The sequence below is a fragment of the Artibeus jamaicensis genome, unplaced genomic scaffold (assembly GCF_021234435.1).
Source record: "Artibeus jamaicensis isolate MK-2021 breed Jamaican fruit bat unplaced genomic scaffold, CSHL_Jam_final contig_391, whole genome shotgun sequence".
Classification (NCBI taxonomy): Eukaryota; Metazoa; Chordata; class Mammalia; order Chiroptera; family Phyllostomidae; genus Artibeus; species Artibeus jamaicensis.
In genome coordinates, this window is record NW_026521814.1 from 32,141,261 (window position 1) to 32,167,554 (window position 26,294).

The following is a 26,294-nucleotide window of genomic DNA, read 5'->3' on the forward strand; positions in this document are numbered from 1 at the left end:
GGTAGCAGGTATCAGAGATGCAGTTTTTGTGATTGATCTAATTATCTAGAGTGCTGCATCTATAGAAGAGTCCCCTTAAGCCTAACTCTGTATTCACAAACATTCTGCATTTCTCATAACTTTTACCTATCTATCTAGCTCTTATTTTCTTCACTTCCAAACTCTACATTTTTTTCAAAACTCCATCTGTATTGTCATTTTCTTCTAAACTTCAGTTAAAACTTATAAAGTGAAATGCATTTTGTCTAAAATGGTTTTATTAAGGAATGTGAAAATTTACTAAGGTATAAGTTCAACATTAACTATTAAAAATTTTTTTACAGACAATTCTTCTATTTTCAAAATATCTTTAAAGCACAACAACAGGGCACTAGCTCAGGCTCTTAGTAGAGAGAAAGAGAATTCTCGAAGAATTACAACTGAAAAGATGTTATTGCAAAAAGAAGTGGAAAAACTGAATTTTGAGAACACATTTCTTCGCCTAAAGCTAAATAATTTGGTATGGAAACTACATTGTGTTTGAATTCTAAATTATAACTAAAATCTTAACTGTATTATTATAGAAGCTCTAAAAAATGTTTTTCAGCACTCCAGTTGTGAAAAATTATTGAAAGAGCATACCATGTTCATGGGCAAACTGTAATAAAATCGGTGCTTAACGCTACATTCTAGATGTGTGGGTGCGGCTCCGCAGACCTGGATAATAAATCCCTTGATTAACCTTTGATTGCCTATCATAAGCAGAGCTTTGTGCATTAATACATGTTAACAAGATGGGCTCCTCCATCTTATTAAAATTCACTTCTCCAGTGAATTGAAAGGAAGGGCATTCCCAGAGTGTCTACATTCCTTTAGTCTCAGCATTTCGCTGGCTACAAACCAAAGAGAATGGAGGTTGTAGTCATTGCTTTTCCTTCCAATTTCCACCTCTGTCCATAGACAAGGCACTAAGATCCAGTAATTAGCTAGGCTGCAACTATACGACCAGCTCTAAAATTAGTAGAAATTAATTTAAAAATGCAAAAATGAACTATTACACTTGAGGGTTAAATTCCTGTGGCTGACAAACATATTATACTTGCCTTGTGATATGTATTATTATTATTATTAGAAGGTAGAAAAATGTTTGTAGAAAATTTATGATTGAGAGTTTAAAAGCATTCATAATGTGTGTGTGTGTGTATCTACTTAAACTATGTAGTATAGTACCTTTTTTGTTTTAATCTTTAGAGGGGAAGGGAAAGAGAGAGGGAGAGGAATATCAATGTATGGTTGCCTCTCCTATGTCCCCTGATGGGAACTGGTCTGCAACCCAGGCATGTGCCCTGACTGGGAATCGAACCGCAATTCTTTGATTCACAGGCCTGCGCTCAGTCCACTGAGCTACACGAGCCAGGGCTTATAGTACCTTTTAAGTCAGTGTGGTTTCAGTTTTGGCCCAGTGTTATCTCATTTATTTTCTAAGTCTTGTCAACTGATTATATTCATATTCATGAATGTATGGTATAATAAACTCCAAATCTTAATTGATTAAAGGGGTCTTTCTTTTTGTACTTACACAGAATAGGAAGCTAATAGAAATAGAAGCACACGTGAACAATAACTTGATAACTGCAATTGAAATGAGCACTCTTTCTGAGGTAAGAAAAAATACGTGTAAGTAGTGCGGTTTTTTAGCACTCCTGAGAATGATGGACGTTAGTTAAGTGGCATCAGGATTAGAGATGCATATCTTAAACTTTGTGCAAAGGAATGATGATAATATTAATATTAACCAGCTAACAGAACATTATCATTTGGTATAATTGCTTATTGAAACTTTCCTATAACAATTAGGTTTTGATTAAAAGTACCACAGGATTAGACAGCGCAGCAGAACATAATGACCCCTAAACACACTACAAAACATGAAAGACATTAGTAGAAAGGTATTATTTCAAGTTAGGAAATAATTTGTATTAGTAAAAAAAATGAACAGGCGGCTCTCCCTCTCAGGGAGCACACCGCTCCTTCCCCTTCCCTCCCTTCTTCCCCTTCCCTCCCTTCTTCCCCTGCCCTCCCTTCTGCCCCTGCCCTCCCTTCTGCCCCCTCCCTCCCTTCTTCCCCTGCCCTCCCTTCTTCCCCTGCCCTCCCTCCTTCCCCTGCCCTCCCCTCCCTCCCTTCCCCTTCCCTCCCTCCTTCCCCTTCCCTCCCTTCTTCCCCTGCCCTCCCTCCTTCCCCTGCCCTCCCTCCTTCCCCTTCCCTCCCTCCTTCCCCTTCCCTCCCTCCTTCCCCTGCCCTCCCTCCTTCCCCTGCCCTCCCTCCTTCCCCCTCCCTCCCTCCTTCCCCTGCCCTCCCTTCTTCCCCTCCCTCCCTTCTTCCCCTTCCCTCCTCTTCCCCCCTCCCCTTCCCCTCCCTCCCTTCTTCCCCTTCCCTCCCTTCTTCCCCTTCCCTCCCTTCCCCCTGCCTCCCTTTCCCCTCCCTCCCTTCTTCCCCTTCCCTCCCTCCTTCCCCTTCCCTCCCTCCTTCCCCTTCCCTCCCTTCTGCCCCTTCCCTCCCTCCTTCCCCCTTCCCTCCCTTCTTCCCCCTCCCTCCCTTCTCCCCCTCCCCCCTCCCTCCCCTTCCCTCCCTCCTTCCCCCTCCCTCCCTCCTTCCCCCTCCCTCCCTCCTTCCCCTTCCCTCCCTCCTTCCCCTGCCCTCCCTCCTTCCCCTGCCCTCCCTTCTGCCCCTTCCCTCCCTTCTTCCCCCTCCCTCCCTTCTTCCCCTTCCCTCCCTTCTTCCCCCCCTGCCGGGCGCATCACCTCAGCTTCTCTCTCCTGAGCTCCTGGGCCCTTCTTTTGTCCTGTAACTTGTTTCCAGAGTCCACACAGCCCAGCTGGTGCACTTGCAGCACCGTGGTACCTTTCTAAATAACCTTTCTCTTATAATTTGAAAAAAAGAAAGGGAAGATGGGCATAATTGAAAAACAATTAGGGAAAATATAGAGGAAGATCCTACTTTATACCATTCTCTAAAATAAATGCTAGATGGATTTAAATGTAAGAAAAGGAAACCATATAAAATGAGAATAAATTACAAATGAATTCACATTAGGTAGGAGAGGCCTTTCTGTACCCAGAAACATAGAAACCATAATGGAAGTTATTAATGGGTTTTTCTCAAAGAAATTTTTAGAAGCTAAAAATAGTAAAGACAAAAAGGTGTTACAGATGGGGAAAATTAAACATGTGCCAGATAAAGCATTAATATTAATAGTTTAAAAGCTTTTATAATCTAGCTTAAGGAAAATAAAATCAATAAAAAATCAGGAAGGGAGAAAGACCAAATGTTAATGAAATTAACTCAATTATCTAAATAAGGAAAATAATTTTTGAAGGAATAACTAATGAGAAGGCAAAATATATAATAGATAAATGAAGAAAGGTCAGTGAAGTATCAATTGTAGATAAATTTCTTGATAGCTTCTGGAGGCAGTTTGGTGCTTCAGAGGGTGGCTTGTATATGAGATTGCCTATTACATCACAGCTCTGCTACTTCCTAGTTCTGTGACCTTGTCCTCAAACTCTTTAAACCTCAGTGTCCTCATCTGCATGGTGTGAATAATGGAGAGTTAGTGTAAGAGTTAAATTTGGCTAGCATGTGTTCTGGCAATAGAATGAGTACAATAAATGTCAGCTCTCATTACTTTTAATTGTGTGTGTATTTTCCTGTATTTTCTAAATTTTCTGCAAATTACCCTTTTAAAAACTTATAAAAGCCATTTATAAATCTCTTAAATGCATAGTCTTTGCTATAAGAAGATGTGAACTCTTTCAACCTATGTAGTCAATGTTTAGCTCCTTTGTCAGAATTTTTTATAAAAACTAGCCAAAGAATAGGTATTTTATTGTGTAATGTAATCCACATTTGGATGAAGAAAGGATTTGTGGGAATGTCCCTGTGGAATAATGTTTACAGGAGGGGTAATTACTAGCCTCATAAGTTTGACACCTAGGACAGCCAGTGAGCAAAAGTGTTGTGCCTTACACATTTAGCACCTCCTAAGGAAAAGAGATACTTTTCACTCAGTGGGTGGGTAGAGGGAGTCAGGGAAAAAAGCAAGCTTTGTTTTTGCTAATCAGCTCGCAGGGCTGAATTGAATTGCCCTGAATAAATCACTAAGATTAGAGTCAGATATAGCACTGGGGAATGTCAAGTCCACAGATATTAACTTAGAGAGTAGGAGAAGGAAGCTAATTGGCAAGATATGGAAGGGTGGAGGGTCATACTATACACATCTGAAGGAACTTTGAAGAACAGAGAGCCAAAAAAACATTACTCAACTATTCATTATGAGTTATGTGATTTAAAGCTCCTTCCCTCCATTGTCTCTAAAAAACCTTTAGTAGAGTCAATGTTTCTAGTAAAGTCAGTGTTCTCAGAAGCTTTTTGTATGCTTCTCTTGGGAGAACTATAAGAAGGGCTGAGATCAGCATCCAGACTTAGGAAAAGTAAATAACAGAGGGTAAGTAAATGCAGAAGATGAAGGATGAAGAGACAACATATAACTCGGGTGTCTACTTTCTTGGACTTGTTGGATTTTTAAAAGATTTTATTATTTATTTTTAGAGAGGGGAAGGGAGGGAAAAATAGAAGGAGAGAAACATCAGTGTGTGGTTGCCTCTTGCATGCCCCCATCCAGGGACCTGACTGGAAATCAAACCTGTGACCTTTTGATTTGCAGGCTAGCACTCAATCCACTGAACCATACCAGCCAGGGCAGTGAGGTTTTTTTTTGAAGTTTTCTTTGCGTATAGTCTGTACGCATTCATAAAAGTGATACATATACTAAACTCATTTTAAAAATTTGTATCTTTTCCTCTACTCTGAAAAACTGACAAAAGAATTATTTTTTCTTTAAAGGTTTCATAGAATTTTTCTGTGAAACCATGTGGACCTGGATATTTCGTGGTGGAAGTGGTTGTCCTTTGTTAACTTTATTTCTTCTATGAATATTGGTTTGTTTAGGAAACCTCTTTTTATTCAATTATATTTCCTTAGAAAATTTTCTCTTCATCCATCTTTTCAAATTGATTTGCATAGAGTTGACCAAGTAATTTGTTTTCATTTCTTCTGTATTATATAATTACCCCAATTGACTAATTTTATGTATTTGGGTTTTTTTTAAATCAATCGTGGGACTTAATTTTGAGTTCTATTTTGATATCTCAAACTTATTTTTGCTTTTATCTTCAACAGTAAGTCCTTCTGCTTGTCTGTGGTTTATCTTATTGTTACCTTTCTCACTTTGAGGCAAATGCTTATTTGTTTTTCATTCTTTCGTACCTGTAGGTAAGGTGTCATTCCTCTTACAGTGCTCCCCGGATTTTTGTCTGTGTCTTTAGTGTGGAGAAGGTCGACTGTGCTGTGTCTGCATGTGCTTTTCTTTGAGCTTGTCTTTGGGAATTCACTCCCCTTGAATATGCAGGTGGATTTCTTTTGCCAAGTTCGGGGCATTTGCAGCACTGTTTCTCCAAAACACTTTGGCCTGCCCTCTTTGACATTATGTTTTTGTTATAGTCCCACAAATCTCTGATCCTCTGTTAATTTTTTCCCGTCTCTTATCTCTTGCTCAGACTGGGTACTTTTTATTGTTCTCTCTTCAAGTTCACAAACCCTCCCCCCTTCCCCACTCTCGTTCATGCCTTCTCTACTTTGCTGCTGAAATTTTACTTTATTCTAATTATATTTTAATTTAATTTATTTATTATAGTTTTTTAAAGTATTTTATTTCTTTTTTTTATCTTTAGAGAGAGGGGAAAGGAATGAGAAAGAGAGGGAGAGAAACAGCAATGTGTGGTTGCCTGACTGGGAATCGAACCGGTACCCTTTGGTTCGCAGCCCATGCTCAATCCAGTGAGCTACACCAGCCAGGGCTATTAATTATAGTCTTAAATTTCCATTCTGTTGTTCTTTACATTTCCCATTTATTTGCTAAGACTTTGTTTCTTTGCCAAGATGCCTCTTTTGTTGTTGTGAGCGTGTTAGTAGTTGCCTGTTGAGGCATTTTTATGATAACTGCTTTAAAATCCTTGTTATGTAATCCCAACATCTGTGCCACCTTGGTGCTGGTGTCTGTTGATTGCCGTTTTACATTCAAATTTAGATTGTTTTCCTAATTTGGTATGGTGAGTTATCTCTAATATATCTTGAACATTTTAGGTATGATGTTATGAGACTCCAGATCATATTTAAACCTCCGTTTCAGCAGGTTTCCTTTGACACTATGCCTGTGGTAAAGGGAAATGCCACCTGCTGCCAAGTGGGGGTCGAAGTTTAGGTTCCCTACTCAGTCTGTGTTGACACCTGGGCAGGAAGGGGTGTCTTCTAACTGAGGGGTGGGGCTAGGAAGTCAGGCTGGTACCAGCCAGTGCTTCAGGACGTTTATGGTCTCTGCTGACCCCAAGACTGGGGGACACTTGAAGGTGGAGGTTGTTACCATTGTAGAGTAGTGACAATCCTGGCGCTCTACTAGATCTAGTCTGTCACCACACTGGAGGATAAGGAGGGGGGCTCCTTGTTATTAAGAAACATGAGTGGAAGTTCAGAGTCCTCATGTGTTCTTCACTAATACTGCTGGGTGGGGTGGTGGGGGAGAGGTCTGGGCTCGTTGCCACCAGATACCCGAGCCCTCCCTTGGCCTTAGCTGGCAGTACCCCTGGTTTGGACAAAGGTTACTTTATGTATGGCCTGGTAAATGCAGATGCCTAAGGCTCTCCATCTGGCTCTTGCACCTATGTCAAAAGTTAATTGACCAATTATGTGTGGATCTATTTCTGAACTATTCCATTTCGCTGATCTATTTGTCTTTTTTATTTTTAAAATTTTGTATTTCAGTATATTTGTATGTTTTTATGCTAATACTATGTTGTCTCAATTACCACAACCCTTCAACTTTTTCTTCTATTTTGTAGTTATTTTAGCTACTCTAGGTCCTTTGCATTTCCATGTGAATTTAAAAATTAGCTTGTTGATTTGGTCATACTTGTTTCTATTGCAGCTTACCACTGCAATAAGAAAACAGGGTTATGTGTTGCCTAATTTTGTGATCCTTACTAAATAATTAAAACGTGTCCTGAAAACATCGAAAATTTAGCAAATATAGATAAACAAAAATTTTAAAGCTACATTAAAATTACCCAGACTTTGAATTTTAAAAGACCATTTAAAAATGTATATTATAAAAATCCAATAACATATGACATAGTACTTATGTAGACATGAGTGTATTTCATATACAGTTGACCTTTGAACAGTGTGGAGTGCAGGGTTTAGGGGTGCAAACCCCACTGTCAAAATCCATGTATCAGTTAAATTGGCCCTACGCCCAGCCACAAATTAAAAACACTGTATGTGTAGAGATGTCATATATATGTAGTTATACAAATGTGTATTTATTCATACACATAGGAGAAAGTTCAGGAGGTTGTATACCTAAATATTAGTGGCAATTATCTTTGAATGGCATGGTTAAGGATGAACTGTGTTTAACCTCATCACACTATTCTCACCAAGCTATTAAAGACTAATGTAAGATTTGTTTTATTACTATTGTTATTCTTGTATAATTGATGCTTTAATAACAAACATGATTTAATGAGATTCAAAGTTTTGTTCCTTTTCATTTTCTGTGGGTTTTTTTTTCCAAAATAGTTCCATCAGAGTCCTTTTGTACTGCCAGCCAGCAAGAATAAACATGTCAATAAACAGTGCAAGTCGATGCGTCTTCCATTTGCAAGGTAATTGCTTCAAAATTTGGTTAAATATTAACTTGCACACTTCTACCTAAGTTGTACTTTGAAAATTTTTAATTTGGTTTGCTTCCTTGAAAAATAGAAAAGCTTTTAAAAATAAATAATGAAAAATAAAAATAAAAATAAATAATAACATTGTACCAATAAAAAGAAATTGAAGACATAATATAATAGAGTTCAGTTTTACATTTTAAAATAAAATTCAGCTTTTCCATACATTCTAGAGGAGGAGGCACAGATGGACCTTTAGTTACATGAGTTTAAATTACATTGGCTCAGAGTACTTAAATTTGTATATAACACAATAATTTTTGTGTGTGTTATGTAATGTTTGAGTTTCATTAACTTGGAGTTGTCTACTAAGGTAGGAATCAGATGGATTGTAGTATCTTGCTCAGATAGTAAATCCAGGGCTCCAAGGAAACTTCCCCTCATTCAGTCACTAAGTTCATCCCTGGATCCTACCGCTCTATTTCTTTTCTTTCTTTTCCCTCCAGTCCACTGGCCTCATGTTTTCTGCTGGCTAAATCTGATAATTTTTTCTACATTTATTAACTTTCATACCGACCAAGCTTTAAAATTAATTTCATTGTTGTTCTTCTCTTGACTTTGATTAACTTGAGTATAAGCTGCATAGTAAACACCTTATTTCAAACTTGTCATGTTAAAGACAGTCTCTGAGGTCTATAGAGGTAAAATGACTCAATAAATTAATAGCACTGACCAATATCCTCTTCCTCTTAGTGTTCTTTTGGTTATGTCACTTAAAGGTTTATTGCTTTTATTTAAGTGCACAAGTAAATACATTTATATATGTTGAACGCTATTTGTTCCATAGTAGAAAAATTTTCTACGTACTACGTTGCTTTCTATTCTTTGTAATTTGTTTCATTGTTTTGCATATTACACTGTATTAGCACCACATTGCACCAATACCTTTTAATTGCTGAAAATAATATATTTTGCTGTCTTGTAGTTACTTTAATTCTTTTTCAAGAATATTTGGCTGTCATTATGCACATATCATTTGATAAAACACACAAATCAAGTGTCAACTTGCCCTCTGTAATACTGCATTGTACTTTTAAGTGTATTTTTGTTTTCAGTTACATATCTGTTTTCAATTACATACCTGTTAGACAAGTGCAAAAATCTTTATAGAGTGTGGTTAATTTTTATAAGTGAACACTGTCATACAACCAATACCTAGACCAAGAAACGAAATATTGCCAGTAGGACCTCAAATACCCTTTGGACTTTCTAGTCACTACTCACCACCCACTCAAGGATAATATTGCCCTGACTTCTACATCATAGATAATTAATTTTGCCTAGATTTTAACCTCATACAATGAAATCATACAGTATATATGAATTTTGTCTCTGGTTTCCTTTTCTCAGCATTGTGTTTGTGAGATTCATCTGTATCAGTGAATGTAGTCATCAATCAGTTGTTCTCATTGCTGTATAGTATTCCATTGAATGATTATACCATAACTTCTCCATCTTTCTGATGATGAGCATTTACTTTTTCTCTAGGTTTGGTCTATTACAAGTAGTGCTGCTATGTATATACCTTTTAAGAGGTATATACACATTTCTGTTGGATATGTACCTAGGAGAGAACTACTTTGTTTAAATGTAGTATTTGGCTTTAGAAGAAACTGCCAGTTTTCTAAAAGGTTTATACCAATTTACATTTCTAACAGCAATATATAAGAATTCCTCTTGCTCTGTACCTCTATTTGTTTTTGTCTGTTTTTTTCACTTTAGCCATTTTGGGGATGTCTACTGGTATTACATTGAGGTTTTCATTTCAATATTCCTGATAATTAGTGAATTTAAGCATCTGTTTATTTTTTATTAGATTGTTAAATGGGTTTTTTTTTAACTTTATTATAATATTTTTCCTTTCACATTTAGGTCTTCAGTCTACCTAGAATCGGGCATATTGTGAGGGAAGAGTCATAATATATTTTTTTCATGTGTAAATCTCATGGCCTTACCCCATTTGTTTAGAAAAGCTCGTCCTTTCCCTGCTTCATTGCAGTGTCATCTGGATCCCAAGTCTTGTGGCTGCATGTGTGTGCATGTTTCTAAACTCGCTGCTCTAACTCTTGGTATTTGATAGTGTGAATCTCCATTTTACTTATTTATGTTTTTGTTTATGAATATTTTCTTGCCTCTTTGCATTTCCATGTGAATTTTAGAATCAACTTGTTACTTCACATCATGCACATATACATCTACACATTCTCTTATGGAATTTTGATTGGGAGTAAAATACTCATATTAATGGAAAAAAAGAGAAAAGTAGTATCTTCTCAATAACACAGAAAAGGCATTTGATAAACTTCAATAGCCATTTTTGAAAAAACTTTCAGCAGACTAGGAGTACCAGGGTTAATCCAAAAAAGAAAATATGCAAAACCCAAGAGCAAGCATTTGAATAATGGGAACATGATAACAATTCCCTAAGTTTCTCCTAAAGCCAAATACTATATCTAAACCCAGTAATTCTACAACAGAACTGTGTACATACATTTCAGAAGGCTTATACATAGCAGCACTACTTTAATAGACCAATACTAGAAAATATCACTGTTATTTGGGTTCATTTGCTCGCCCCCTCATACTTTCTTTGATGTTACTATTTATTCTTTGAATTCAAGAAGGTAGTTTGTCAAATTGCCAGTTATTCATGTGGGTTTCTGTCCTTTCCAGCTCCCTCCCGTCCCCTCTCACACAGATTGAACTACTCTAGGAACATGGCTTGTTTATATGGATGTCTTTGCAAACAGCAAACTTCATTTCACACATAAATTTACAGATGATTATACTCGTTTGAAACCAGAGTAAGAGTTTTGAGTATCCCATAGAATTAACTGTAGGAAAACTACAGATATTATATATGAATATTTAAGAGTATATTTGAACTTTACTTAAACGTTTCATTATTATTATCCTAATAGCCCACCCAGTGTTTATATCAGTTATCCCCTTTTGGGGCCTCTGGGGCTATGAAGATAAGCATTCTTGTTTTACCCGAAGTTCTGCGCTATTAGATACTGTCTTCTTCATGCCACCTGTAATTGTCCTCATTGAACACAAAAAGGTACCAGAGGGGATTTGTGGCTGGATCTTAAATAAGTGGGATCTGCAAAGAACTGTCCACGTGGTTTTCTAAATAATGTTTGTAAAATACAAATTTTTCATTCCCACTTGCCTTTAGGGTTCCATTAACTTCAAATGATGACGATGATGATGATGATGATGAAGAAGAAGACAAAGAGAAAATGCAGTGTGACAACAACATTATATCAAGCATGTCATCTGATGTTCCTTCTTCAGTATCAACAAGGCAGTCTTTATCAACTCAGTATAATTTGGAATTGTTATGTCCTACAGAAAATAACCAAAATGTTTGTGATTTAGACAATTCAGAACATATTTCTTCCATTGTTGACATACTTCCCAAAGGTGAGATTTTTTTTTTTAATTTTATTTTGAGTGTCAGTATTTAAAATAGTTTACATTCATCAGATTTTCTTCTTGATGGCCATGGTATATAAACAGTTAATAAGTTAGATCTTTCATGTTTCAGATTTTGCTGACTTCTATTTTTATACTGCTGGTGAAAATTTTAATTTAAAAGTAAATATGCTGAGAAATGTCAGATCCACAGTGACCTGGTACTGTTACTCTGGAAGCAATATTTAGAAATGTATCAGCCTAAAGAGCTTTTCTTGGTATATTAGCTTATGAATCAAAAGATGCCATATTAGTTTCATATATTAGTTTTATTTTCTCCTGTTCATAGTTATGAAAATTGTGGGCCTAGATAGATGTAGTGCTTTTTCAAAATAATAACCAATTAGTGGTAAAGCAAAAACTTGAGTGTGCATAATGGTTGAATGAGAGAAAATGATGACACATTTTATTTACATGGTATTTCAAAATAATAATTGTGCGGTGTAGCCTGACATGTATTTGTCACAGATTTTCCAACTGGGATATGGAATTATAACTATATTAAATTTAGAGCTTGAGTTACTTTTCTATTTTAAAAATTTAATTTATTAAATTATATATAATTTACAGAAACTTAGCTGTCTGCTGATAGCCTTCTGACTGTAGTTCTTATCAGAGTTATCACTCTTACTCGGGGTCATTTGCTGGCCTCCTCCCACTTTAGAAATATATGTTAATGGCTCTCCTGTCAGCTCCACTCCACTCTATTGTGGGGGCCAAAGCAGAGTGAGTCCTCAGTGTATATTTTACACAGATACAAATGTGGAATGTGACTCGCGACTATTCTCATCATTTCTGTTTTATTTTCTATCAGCATAAATTCTTTATAAGTATCTGAACAGGATACATTGTTGGAAATCCTCTCCGTGAAACAGCTTGATTTCTAATCTAATTTATTTAAAATAATGAACCCATCATTACTTGTTTCTGAATTTTCTTTCCCGTTATTTTACAGAAAGCTATTCTCACTCAGACCAAAGTTCCAAGAGTTCCCTAATGGGTGAGATGAAAAATTCCCAGCCTATCAGCCACAGAAAGGAGAAGCAGTCTCTTAGTAACATAACTAAAAGGAAAAGGCATGCATCATTTCTGGAATCAAATAATCCTTCTTCAGATAATCCTTGTGTGACAGATTTAGATCAACAAGGGATTTCAAATGCAAAATTAAATTGGAATAATGAGATAAATGATCATACTAATGAAATGAATATTCAAATGCAAGGAAACACACAGTGCCTTCCTGACTCATCTGAGTCTGCCAGTGAGCCTACTCCACAGTGCATGAACCAAGTTCAGAGTCATGATGACTTTCAATGGCAGAAAACTGTGTATGATGCCGACATGGATTTAACTGCTAGTGAAGTAAGCCAAATTGTTACAGTTTCAAAAGGCACTAAAAATAAATGTAATAAAACATCGAATGACTGTGGAATCAAAACTTTTAGAAAAGTGAAAGATTCAAGCTCTGACAAAAAGAGAATAAGATCAAAGAAACAGATTAAAAATAGTTCAGAAATGAATATAGAGAAAAAGATTGAAAATAAACCAGAAAAAAGATCTGTTGGCCTGAATGGCAACAGGGATTCAGAAGATCCAAATTTTATCTTCCGTACTGAACAGTTGACTCAGTTGAATATACCGAGGACAATAAACCTTCACAATGACTTTGATCAAGATGACAAACAAAACACAGAGGATGGTGAGAAGAAAAGAGTACCTGCAACAGATGAGCAAGAGGAAACATGCTCTTTCTCCCAAAGTTCACATAAATTCCAGCAGGAAAGTAAGTTTAATACGGGTCAAAGTTCTCTAGCTTGTAATAAAAATAAAGCTTCTAGACAGACATTTGTGATTCATAAATTAGAAGAAGGTCACTTATTCCTAAATCAAAAGGATAAAGAAACCATTTCTGAAAACCTAGAAGTCACAGGTGAATTTCAAATAGCCAATCTCGCCACCAAACATAATGGAAATTTTTGTGATTTCGAGACCCAAAATATGTTGGATTTGAAAAAACATGTCATTGATACACAACCTGTTCAGCAAAATGAATCAAAAATAAATAAGCTTAGACAGAAAGTAAATCGGAAGACACAAATAATTTCTGAAATGGAACAAATATACAGGGATAAGGATAAAGATGAGCATGGCCCAGAAAAATGTAGCTTTTCCATCCAACCCCAAGAGGATAAAGAAATCATCTCTGGAAACCTAGAAAATCCAAGTGAGTTTCAAACACCTGCCCTTTCTACCAAAAATAGTGAAATCCTATATGATTATGAGACTCAAAATATTTTGAGGGTGAAAAAGCATGTCCAAGATATACAAACTGCTTGTCAAAATGAAACAAAAATAGATAAGAAGCTTAGGCAAAAGGTATGTCGGAGGACAAAAATAATTTCCGAAATCAACCAACTATATGAGCATAATGACAAAGACAGGCATGACCCAGAAAAGGGTAACTTGTTTTCTTTAATCCACAAAGATCAAGGGATCATTCCTGAAAACCTAGAGGACTCAGAGTTTCAGGTAGCTGATCCTTCCACCAGAGGTAATAGGAACCTCTGTGGTTATGAGACTGAAAACATGTTGGGGGAGAAAAAGCGTGTTATGAATATGCCACCTGCAAAGCAAAATGAATCAAAAATAAGTAAGAGGCTCAGGGATAAGGGAAGTCAGAAAACAGAAATAATTTTAGAAACAAGCCAAATAAATGAGTCTAATAACAAAGGTGTACATGACTCAGAGAAAGGTAACAACTTTTCCCTCACCCAAAAGGATAAAGAAAGTATTTCTGAAAACTCAGAAGTCACAAATGAATTTCAAACAGCTTATCTTTCTACCAAAGATAGTGGAAATTTATATTATGAGACCCCGAATATGTCAAATTTGAAAAACCATGTAACTGATATGCAACCTGCTCAGCAAAATGATTCAAAAACAAATAAGAAGCTTAGGCAGAAAGTGAATCGAAAGACACAAATAATTTCGGAAATGAACCAGATATACAGAGATAATGATGAAGAAGTGCATGGCCTAGAAAACTACACAAGAGATTGCAGTTTTAAAATGAGTGAGTCTAAACAGAGACTTGGATGCCAAGGTATTATCAGTGGATACTGTATTGAAATCAATAGTAATGAAAAAGAAAATTGTGAGCAAATTTTAAATCCTTATAAACAAGTTAAAAAGCGTGGGAAAAAATCATCAGGCAAGACAAAGGACATTTTGGCAGAAGGTAAAAACAAACCTATTTTTCAGTTAGAGTCTTTACAGACATCTCTCTCCTTAGAATCAGGTTTAAAATATGTTACTAATGAAACAGATTCTGATTCTGGAAACCAAATGGAAGCACCTAAAAATATAACTCTGAATAAAAAGAGAGATGACCCCTTTGCAGAAGTGCAAAAAGGAAAGTGCCAAGTGAAAAGAATAAGTAAAAAGACATCCCAGTCAAAGAAAAGGAAGACGTTCATAGCTCCTTCTCCAGATAGCCATGAAGTAATGCAGATATCTGACCCCAGTCAGAGAGTATCAGTTGAAACTGACCAAGCTGACGAGAGCAAAGAATTGGAAAATCAGAAAATTAAGCCAGACTTTTATCCAAAAGTGTTTAATTCTTTATCTCAGATATATTCACCCAACATACAAGATTCTTTCCTTAACAGTGTTCATGAGGGTTCAAGACCTTTGCATATTTCTTCTAGTAAAAATCTGAGAATGAAAGAAAATTTCACCCAGGATTGCTCGCCAGTCTTCCAAGTAAGTGATATACAGAAGACAACAGGGATAAAATTTAAAGTCACCGAGAGAACACAAATATCAGGTAGGCCAATACTTGAAGCAACCAAGCTTTAAAAGTGGGGTTTTTTTTTTTCACTTAACTAGTGAAGTATTACCTGTTATAATTGATATTTTTATGGAATTTAAAAACTGTTTAACTATAGCTTGATCTATAGAGAATATGAAGGAATTTAAATAAAGCTTAATATTTTGGAAAGAACAGTGAGACTGTCTTGAACACTTAACAACCTAAGAAACAGATTGGCCTTTCCCAATCTGTTTTTGTCATTAGGCAGATATTTTCCTTTTTCATATGTTTGAAGGAAGTTGAGTGTTTTAAATATATATAGTAAGGAATTGTGCTGGATTGATTTTATTGAAAACAATTGCAAGATTCCTTAGGCTGGGACTTTTATGACAGTATATATTTAATGTGATTAAAGGTGTTTATTCTAGTTGTTTTAGAGGATTAAAAATAAACAATACCAACTCCCTTTGTTCAGGGTACATGTATGTAAAAGTTACAAATACAGTGGTAAATGTTGGAAAGGCTTTAATGCAAGCACACGTGTTATGCCAAGGGATGTAATGGGAAGTAATTGTGACTGGAGGAGCCTGCAAAGACATTATAAAATAGGTAGCATCTTAGACCCTAAAGGATAGGTAGGATTTTTACCTTACTGTTTTCTTCTTATTTTCTCCCAGTTATTAATGCCATAACACTCAAGGCAGAAAATTTAAAGCAGAGAATCAGAAAATAGCAGGAAAAACAATCACCCAGAACAACTGCAGTCAACATTTTGGTTTATATGTACAGATTTTAAATCATACTCTGTAAAACATTATTTATCTCACATTTTTTCTTAACACTGGATCCTATGGGTATTCCTTTATTACTAGAAATTTTTGTAATGGGAGCCTAACATTTTACTATATGTGTGTAGAACACAGGGATTTTTCTCGTTTTATTTAAAAATTGCTGATATATATCCCTGTATAAGTTCAACGTGTAGAGCATGATGGTTTGATGTACACATGCTGTGAAATGATGACCACAATAGGTTCAGCGAGCATGCATCATCTCATATAGGGACAACCGAAGACAGAAGAAAAAAAAGTTTTCTCCCTGTGATAAGAACTCTTGGGGTTCACTCACTTAATAATTTTCCTGTATATCATATGGCAGTGTTAACTAGAGTCATCATGTTGTACGTTATACCCCTAGTACTTACTTATTTATTTTGTAACTAGAAGTTTGTACCTTTTGACGAATTTCCCCTCCTCTTAACCCCCCTGCCTCAGGTAGCCGTAAGTCTTACCTTGTTCTGTGAGTTTGATTGGTTTTTTGTTTGTTTTGTTGTAAGATTCCACATATAAGCGAGATCATACAATATTTGGTTTTCTCAGTTTGACTTATTTCACTTAGCATAGTATCTTTAAAGTCCATCTCTTGTCACAAATGGTAGGATTTCCTCTGTTTTTGTCTGGCCAAATAATACTTCATTGTTTTATATACCATGACTTGTCCCATTCATCCATCTATGGACACTTGGGCTGTTTCACGCCCTGGCTATTGTAAATAATGCTGTTATGAACATGAGGGTGCAGATATCCTTTCCAGTTAGAGGACACTAGGATTTTGATGGATAAGGCTATTCCGGGTAAAAGGAATTCTGAAGCAAAAGAAAAACAAAAGTTCAGAGTGACAGGACATGTTAGAGGACATGATCCATCTTTCGTTCTCTGTTCTGTGTGGTATCTACCTTTCACAGAGTGGCCAAGCGATGACACATGTCTAGTAAATGCAGTAATCCGTGCGGTTCTGTGAATAGAGTTAAACCATGAAGAATTTTTCTCAGCCAACATGATTTCAGAATTAAAATGTGGGCTCCTTTGACTGTTTCAAATTTTAAGTGTCTTTTTCTCATTATGGCTGGATAATAATTTACAAATAATTGATTGTAAATAATTGTAGTGATTTACAAATAATTATAGTGCTACTATTGTAATTAAAATTCTGACTTGATTATTGTTAAGTTTAAAAATTTGCTACCAGTGATTAGCATACCACTAAATGTCCCCTATCTATTTCTATATCTCTATGTTTATAAATATTCATGAAAATAATATTCTTTTCAGGTGGTAGAACACTACAGGACTTGACAAATACCAATTTTGTTTCAAAAAACACTATTAAATTTGAAAATAATTCAGAAGATCTGTCTGTAGAGCAGCCAAGCCGAAGAAGAAGGTGCACTCCTCTCCATTTCAAGGAGCCAAGTCTCAGAGAGTAAGTATTTCAATCATATTAAAGTAATCTTAGTGTGATATTATAAAATATATACTTAAAAAATCCTTCCTGAATTAGTATTTGAGCACTTCTGAGTATCAATAAAACATGTATTATTCACATGTAATAACCACAATGTAATCTGAGTAAGATTTGAAGAATGTCTTTTATTCTTTGAACAGTTTTTTCTGAAAGTGTTGCCTGTGATTTGCAAACCACTATATATGTTATTCTCATTTATATATTTTCTACCTTGTTCCCCAGAAGTGTTTTTCAAAGTGGTTTTTATGTCCTTTCACCCAACATATCTCAATGAAGAAAAAAAATAGTACTTCCTCCATTTACCCATCCCTCAGGTTCAGTGGTTATCAATATTTTGCCATATTTACTTCATTTATCTTTTTTTTCTTGTACCATTTTTAAAGCAAATATTGGGTCATTTGATTCCTAAAACAATTCTGTATATATCTCTAATGTGTTTTACTCAAAATTTTACTTTTTAAAAGAATTAATGAAGCAGCTTGGTTTCTAGAACCTAATCATTTGGGATGTATTTTCAGGAGGATAGAGAAAAATATTCTTAAATTTTCTTTTTCAATTGATTTTGTGTTTGCTTCTTCTATAAAATAAAAGATGTGATGGTTTTGACAGGTTTTTTAAAACAGTAGCCAGCACATGGTAGCAATACAAGAGAAGGTGAAAGAAAAACAAATGAAAAGTTTAATAAAGGACTGAGAGCTTTTTAAAAAAACAACTCATGAACTATGGTTTACCACAATTTCATCCATTTGAGGTATATACAATTCAGAGATTTTTAGTATATTTGCAGATATGCACAAGACCTCATATTACTTTGAGCACATCCTTACTTTCTGACCCATAAGATGTTCCAGGCACAGATATTTTTTTTTTGTTCTAGTCCCCAAATCAGGCACTTCTTCAAAGACGCTGATCTCTTTGATTGAATAATTTTGTTTAAAAAACAGAACCTGAGTCCTAGGTATACTCACTGCTTATATTTTGTTGTATTAGTTATCAAATGCTGCATGATATAGTATTATCATAAACCTAATACCTTTAAACAATATATATGTGTTATTGCTCCATTTCTGTGGGCCAGGAATCTGGACCTAGCTTAGTTGGGTTCTCTGATTGGTGTCTCACAAAGCTGAAGTCATGGTGTTGTTCATGCTGCTTCTCACCTGGAGGCTCTGTTGGAGGAATAATTTGCTTCTAAGGTCATGTGATTGTTGGCAGAATTCATTTCCTTGTAGTTTCATGACAGGGGGCCCCAGCTTCTTGCTGTGGGCTGAAGGCCACCACCAACTCCCAGAGGGCACCCTCAGCTCCTTGCCACATGGGCTTCCCAACATGGCCACTTACCCCAAGCTAGCTAGAGAGTATCTAGAACAAATCCTGTAGCAAGGTGGAGTCTTCTATAATAAACTGTAATTACAGAAGTGAGACATCTCATCACCTTTGCCACACTATATTGTTAGATGCAAATCACAGCTCCTGTCATATTCAAGGAGAGGGGATTATACAAGGGCAGGAATACTAATAGGCAGGGCTCATGGCAGGAGGAAGGTCCTCCTGAGAGTCTGCCTATTAGTGATAAACCTGGCTCTCATGATCTATAATATATTTACTTATTTGTTCTTTTTCTAGCATACACTATATAAAGTAGTTTCAAAATTGATAACCCATATTCCCGTGAGGAACATATTTACTACTAAATTATAACATTTAGGTATAGTTCTCTTTGTCTTAGGTTACTTCTTTTCTTACCAACCCTTTAAATGTAATTATGTTTATTCCTTTTGTAATGTAGGTACATATGTTATTGTTTACATTCCAATTTCCCCTCCCACATTGGAGTGACATTTACTGGGGTTACAAGTCAGAGCTATACAAAATGGTATAGGCAGAGAAGGATCAACTCCTTTCATCCCTGCTACCCCATTTCCACTTTCCTTTGCTTCTAACCTATTTCACCCACTCTTGTGGGTCACCAGTTTCTTTAGTTTCTGGTTTATTCTTTCTCTATTTCTTTTCCACAAATAATTAGATATACATATCAACATCCCTTTTTTTCTTACATAAAGGTAGTATGCTATTCTGTTGGGCTTCATATTTTTTAATTTTTTATATTTTTAAATATATTTTGATTACGCCATTACAGTTGTTCTATTCCCCCCTTCATTCCCCTCCACCCTGCACACCCCACCCCCACCATTCCCCCCCTTTAGTTTATGACCATGTGTCTCAAGTTCTTTAGATTCTATATTTCCCATACTATTCTTGCCCTCCTCCTATCTATTTTCTGCCTACCATCTACACTACTTATTCTCTGTACCTTCTCCCCCCTTCTCCTCTCACTCCCCTGTTGCTAACCCTCCATGTGATCTCCATTTCTATGGTTCCACTCCTGATCTAGCTGTCCACTTAGTTTTCTTTTGTTTTAGGTGTGGTTGTTAATAACTGTGAGTTTGCAGTCCTTTCACTGTTCATATTTTTTATCTTCTTTTTCTTAGATAAATCCCTTTAACATTTCATATAATAAGGGCTTGGTGATGATGAACTCCTTTAACTTGACCTTATCTGAGAAGTGCTTTATCTGCCCTTCCATTCTAAATGAAAGCTTTGCTGGATAGAGCAATCTTGGTTGTAGGTCTTTGGATTTCGTGACTTGGAATAATTCTTCCCAGCCCATTCTTGCCTGTAAGGTCTCTTTTGAGAAATCAGCTGACAGTCTGATGGGGACTCCTTTGTAGGTGACTGTCCCCTTATCTCTTGCTGCTTCTAGGATTCTCTCCTTCATTTTAATCTTGGTTAATGTAATTATGGTGTACCTTGGTGTGTTCCTTCTTTGGGACTCTGAGCTTCCTGGATCTCCTGGAAGTCTATTTCTTTTGACAGATTGGGGACGTTCTCTTTTATTATTTGTTCAAATAAGGTTTCCACTCGTGACCGTTCCTCTTCCCCTTCTGGTACCCCTATAATTCGGATGTTGGAATGTTTAAAGATGTCCTGGAGGTTCCTAAGCCTCTCCTCATTTTTTTGAATTCTTGTTTCTTCATTCTTTTCTTTTTTTAAATTTTTTTATTGATTATGCTGTTACAGTTGTTCTATTCCCCCCTTTCATTCCCCTCCACCCTACCCCCCCATCCCCACCATTACCCCCCCTTTAGTTTATGACCATGTGTCTCAAGTCCTTTAGATTCTATATTTCCCATGCTATTCTTGCCCCCCATCTATTTTCTATCTACTGTCTATGCTACTTATTTTCTGTACCTTCTCCCCCCTTCTCCTCCTCCCACTCCCCTGTTGCTAACCCTCCTTGAGATCTTCATTTCTATGTTTCCACTCCTGATCTAGCTGTCCTTTTAGTTTGCTTTTGTTTTAGGTGTGGTTGTTAATAACTGTGCGTTTGTTGTCCTTTCACTGTTCATGTTTCTTTAACTTCTTTTTCTTAGATAAGTCCCTTTAACATTTCATATAATAAGGGCTTGGTGATGATGAACTCCTTGAACTTGATCTTATCTGAGAAGCACTTTATCTGTCCTTCCATTCTAAATGAAAGTTTTGCTGGATAGAGCAATCTTGGTTGTAGGTCTTTGGTTTTCATGACTTGGAATACCTCTTTCCAGCCCCTTCTTGCCTGTAAGGTCTCTTTTGAGAAATCTGCTGACAGTCTGATGGGGACTTCTTTGTAGGTGACTGTCCCCTTAGCTCTTGCTGCTTCTAGGATTCTCTCCTTCATTTTAATCTTGGCTAATGTAATTATGATGTGCCTTGGTATGTTCCTTCTTGGGTCCAACTTCTTTGGGACTCTCTGAGCTTCCTGGATTTCCTGGAAGTCTATTTCCTTTGCCAGATTGGGGAAATTCTCCTTTATTATTTGTTCAAATAAGTTTTCCACTGGTGGCTGTGCCTTTCCCCCTTCTGGTACCCCTATAATTCGGATATTGGAGCGTTTAAAGATGTCCTGGAGGTTCCTAAGACTCTCCTCATTTCTTTGAATTCTTGCTTCTTGACTCTTTTCTGTTTGGCCATTATTTGCTTTCTTCTGGTCCACTCCATTGATTTGAGTCCCAGTTTCCTTTTCATTGCTATTGGTGTCCTGTGCAATTCCATTCATTTCAATTAGTTTCGCCTTCATATATTTGTCTAATTTGTGGCTATAATCAACCAGTTCTGTGAGGATCCTGATTTAAATTGTGCGTCTGAGAGTTTTGCTATTTCTTCATCGCTTAGATCTATGGGCTCTGGGGCTTTGAGATCTTCTTGCGCCATTTTTGGTCTGTTCACGCCCTTTAAGTGTGAGAAGCGGCGCCTTGGACTCCCAGGTCGCTGGGTTGTGGGGCTGTATGTGGGGGCGTGGTCAGAGCGGGGAAATGGCGACCCCCTCTGCTGTTTCTCACAGCTGGGTAAGGAGCAGCACCTTAGGTGGTTCACCTGGGCCACTCAGAGTCGCTGGGTTATGACGCTGTATGTGGAGGTGGGGTCAGAGCAGGGAAATGGCGGCGCCCTCCACGGCCGCTTGCCGCGGGGACCCGCCCGGCCCCGGTCCAACCGCCCACTCCCTCGCCTGTCCACCCTCGCACAAATGCGCGACCTCAGTCAACACGCAGCCCCGCTACCCCGTTGTCTCCCCCGCGGTCGCTCGCTCGCTCGCTCGCTCGGTCGCTCACTAGGTCCAACCCTGCGCCTGGATTCCGCGTGCCTGAGTTCATCTGACCGAGTCCTCCTGTGCAACCCCACTTCACCAGCCGCTGGTTTCGCCCCTTACCGGTCAGGCTGAAGAATTTGTTGTTAACGGACTTCCGAAAAGTTCAATTTTCCGTGTTCTGGCTGTGTTTTCTGTTGCTAATATTTAGTTGTCTCTAAATTTGGTTGTGTGAGAAGGCACGGCACATCCACCTATGCCTCCATCTTGGCGAAGTCTCTTCATTCTTTTCTGGTTGAGTGTTTCTTCCTTCTGGTCTACTCCATTGATTTGAGTCCCAGTTCCCTTCCCATCACTATTGGTTCCCTGTGCATTTCCTTTCATTTCACTTAGTTTAGCCTTCATTTGTTCATCTAATTTGCTACCAAAATCAACCAGTTCTGTGAGCATCTTGATCACCAGTGTTTTGAACTGTGCATCTGGTGGGTTGGCTATCTCTTGGTCTCTTAGAAGTATTGGCTCTGGGGCTTTGAGCTGTTCTTCTTCTTGAGCCATAATGTTTTGGTCTGTTCACACCTGTTATGTATGAGGGGTGGAGCTTTAGGTGTTCACCAGGGCAGGCGACCCAGTCGCTGGGTTGTGAGGCTATATGTGGGAGCAGGGTCAGAGAGGGACAATGGTGTTTGTTCTGCTCTGTGAGATTTTGGTCTCCTCTGCTGCTTCCCGCAAGCAAATTAGGCCCTTCTGGTACTAGTCCCCTGGTGTGTGGGCTTCTGCACCCTCCAGGACCCCGTGGGTCTCTCCAATGAACTCTCTGTGAGCCTGGGAGCCTCTCCTGACACCTCAACCCCCAAAAGTTTTTCCAATTGGTGCTTTTAGGCTTTAATTCCCATCACTGGGCCCCTGGTTTGCACGGTCTGTCTCACTGCTCTCTCCTTTGCCTGGTTTATCTGAGTGTGAATGTGTGACCAGGGTCAGCCAGCCACCTTGCATCCTCACTAGGTCCACCCGTTGCAATCCCACTCCTGGGATCTGCCAACTGACGCTTGGGCTCCTGGGTCAGTCTGGCCACTTTTTCCTGTGCAACCTCGCTCTGCGAACGCTTACTCTGCCCCTCTTACCAGTCTGGCTGAATGGTTCATTATTGTCCAACTTCTGTATAGTTCAATTTTCTGTCTGATTTGGTTGTGTTTTTATTACTAAATCTTTGTTGTCTTTAAACTTGGTTGTGTGAGGAGGCACAGTGTTTCCACCTATGCCTCCATCTTGGCCGGGGGTCCATATTTTTTATTTAACAGCTTGTTCTGGAAATCACTTCATATCAATTCATAGAGATTTTTCTCATTCTTTTTTACAGCCAAATAATGCTTAATTGTGTACAGATGTACTATAGTTTACTCAATCATTCTTATTTGTGCACATTTAGGTTTTTCTAATATTTTGCAATTATAAATAATGCTACATTGAATAATCTTGTGCAGGTATCTTTTCATATTCTTAGGGGTGTGTCTTCAGGGTCAATTCCTAAAAGTAGGATTGCAAAGATGAAAAATAAGCATATATGTAGTTTTGTTAGGCATCGCTACACTGCCCTCCAGAGGCTACTACCAAATTGTATTCCCACCACCTGTGTGTGGCCCTGTTTTTCCACAGTCTAATCAACAGAATGTGATATCATATTTTAATTTTTTTGCCAGTCTGATAGGCTGGCAAAAAATGGTAAGAAATGGTATCTCAGTGTTTTATTTACATTTCTCTGTAAGTGAGTTTAAATCTTTTTCTTGTGCTTTGGGGCCATTGTGTCATTTTTCGGTCTGTTCATATTTTTTTCCTATTTTTAATTGGTTTTTTGATCTTTGTCCCTCATTTATTAGGAATTCCATATATATTAGTGTTATTAGCCCTTGTGCTGTGTATAGCCAGTATTTTTTAAGTTATAAATTATCTTCTGACTTGTTTCTTAATTATGTAAATTTTTTACTTTTTTATTTTTTTAATATATTTTATTGATTATGCTATTACAGTTGTCCCATTTCCCCTCCTTTATTCCCCTCCACCCTGCACACCCCCTCCCATCTGCATTCCCCCCCTTTAGTTCATGTCCATGGGTCATACATATAAATTCTTTGGCTTCTACATTTCCTATACTATTCTTAACCTCCCCCTGTCTATTTTCTACCATTTATGCTACTTATTCTCTGTACCTTTTACTCCCTCTTCCCCTCCTTCTCTCCCTCTGATAACCCTCCATGTGATCTCTTTCTGTGATTCTGTTCCTGTTCTAGTTGTTTTCTTTGTTTGTTTGTTTGTTTGTTTAGGTTCAATTGTTAATAGCTGTGAGTCTGTTGTCCACCCACTAGATGTCAGTAGCACATGCCCATATCTAACAGTCGAAAATGTCTCTGTACATTACACAGTGTTATCTGGAGGGCAAATTGAAAAGCAGTGCTCTAGCTTGTTGGTATTTTTATTGTGATTGCATTGAATTTATCCATTAATTTAGAGAGAACTAACATTTCTGTATTGAATTGTGCCATATAAGAACAGGAATTATCTTTCTACTTGATTCAAGTCTTCTTTTGTATCTTTTAGAAATGTTTTGAAGTTTTCCTCAATAGGTTTTACACATTTCTTGTTGAATTTATGCATAGGTATTCAGTCTTCCTTGTTTCTTTTGTAAATGGATGTGTAAATTGGACGTGTAAATCATGCTCAGTGTTTGTTGTTTGTGGGTATGAAGGCTGTTGAGTTCTGTTTAAGTTTATAACTTGCTCCTTAACTAACTTCTTTTATTCCCTATGTCATTGATTCTCTGTAGTTTTCTAGGCATACTATAATATCATTTGAGAAGAGAATTTTAATTCTTCTTTACCTGTTCATATGCCTCTAATTGATTTCTCTTCCCTAATTGCATTGGCTAATACCTCAAGTACAGTGTTGAATAGTTGAAGAAATAGTGGGCATTCTTGTCTTGTTCTTGACTTGAATAGAAATATTTCTACTGTCTCATTAAAATACTAGCTTTAATATTAAGGTACATATATGTAATTTATCATATGAAGAAAGTATTCCTCAATGTCTGTTGAGTCTGAATCATGAATGAATGTTGAATTCTGTCAAAGGCTTTTTCAACATCACTGAAAAAATACATATGCTTTATTTCCTTAGATTTATTAACATGATATATAATGATACATTTTCTAATATTGAACCAACCTTGCATTTCTGGAATAAATCTCACTTGGTTATGATATATGTTTCTTATAATGTGATATGGATTTGCTTTTGTAACTGTGCTTTGAGCACATGGAATATTCCCTTCAGAGTGTAGAGTTTGATATATATCCATGAGATTTACCCTATTAGCCTTGGCTGAGTAGCTCAGTTGGTTACAATGTCATCCCAATACGCAACACCAAGGTTGCAGGTTCCATCCCCAGTCAGGATACATATAAGAATCAATCAATGAATGCATAAATATGTAGAACAAAAAAATCGATATCTCTCATCAATTAAAAAAATTAAAATTAAAAGAAAGATTTACCCTACTGATTATGTTGTTTTGATCTTCTATCTCCTTTTTTTGTCTACTTTATCTGTCTTGTACTAAGAGTAGTTAGTATATTAACTACTAAGAGTACTAAGAGTATATTAAAATCTATTACTGTGTTTCTATCTGTCTTCATGAATCTCCTATAGTTTTTGCTTCATAAACATAGTTGCTCTGCTATTTGGTATATAAATACCATAATTAGTTTATATTCATTGTAGACTATGCCATTTGCTAGTAAAATGTCCTCTGTTATGTTGTTAAATTTGATATAATTAATTAAATTATATCAAATTACCCAAGGCAATGGTATCATATTGGCTCTGAAGAGGGGTATAGAGAAGGGAAAGAGAACTTCTCTTTAGCTCCCCATTTACATCAAATGCCTTATGTGACACCATATGTATGTCTCTCATCCCAAAAACATATATAAAGAATAAATATAACAACACTTCTTGCAACATTATATACTAGGTTTTCATGAGGTCTCTCCAGAAAAAGTCCAACCATTGTTAATATAACGAGAACAGTTTGCATGACATTGATGCAGCCTGGCAGCCAAGGACAGTGGACTGCAATGCACATACCTAACTATACTTAATCTGAGGGGGTGGCAGATACTATTAAGTGAGCATGCGTACTGTGTGGCCATCACATTCAAAATGACTGAGCAAGTACAGCAGTGAATCTGCATCAAAT

At 37.1% G+C, this 26,294-nt stretch overlaps 1 protein-coding gene across 3 annotated transcripts in view; it reads left to right on the plus strand.

The window, feature by feature from the left end:
* SGO2 (shugoshin 2) overlaps positions 1 to 26,294 on the plus strand; it is a 41,559-nt gene that overhangs the window by 10,027 nt on the left and 5,238 nt on the right. For all 3 annotated transcript variants that reach the window (XM_053665235.1, XM_037167583.2, XM_037167585.2), the window contains 6 exons: positions 324 to 499; positions 1,563 to 1,640; positions 7,672 to 7,757; positions 11,005 to 11,252; positions 12,259 to 15,129; positions 17,226 to 17,376. In XM_053665235.1, coding sequence (XP_053521210.1) covers positions 324 to 499; positions 1,563 to 1,640; positions 7,672 to 7,757; positions 11,005 to 11,252; positions 12,259 to 15,129; positions 17,226 to 17,376 — 3,610 coding nt within the window. The remainder of the gene's footprint in view (positions 1 to 323; positions 500 to 1,562; positions 1,641 to 7,671; positions 7,758 to 11,004; positions 11,253 to 12,258; positions 15,130 to 17,225; positions 17,377 to 26,294) is intronic.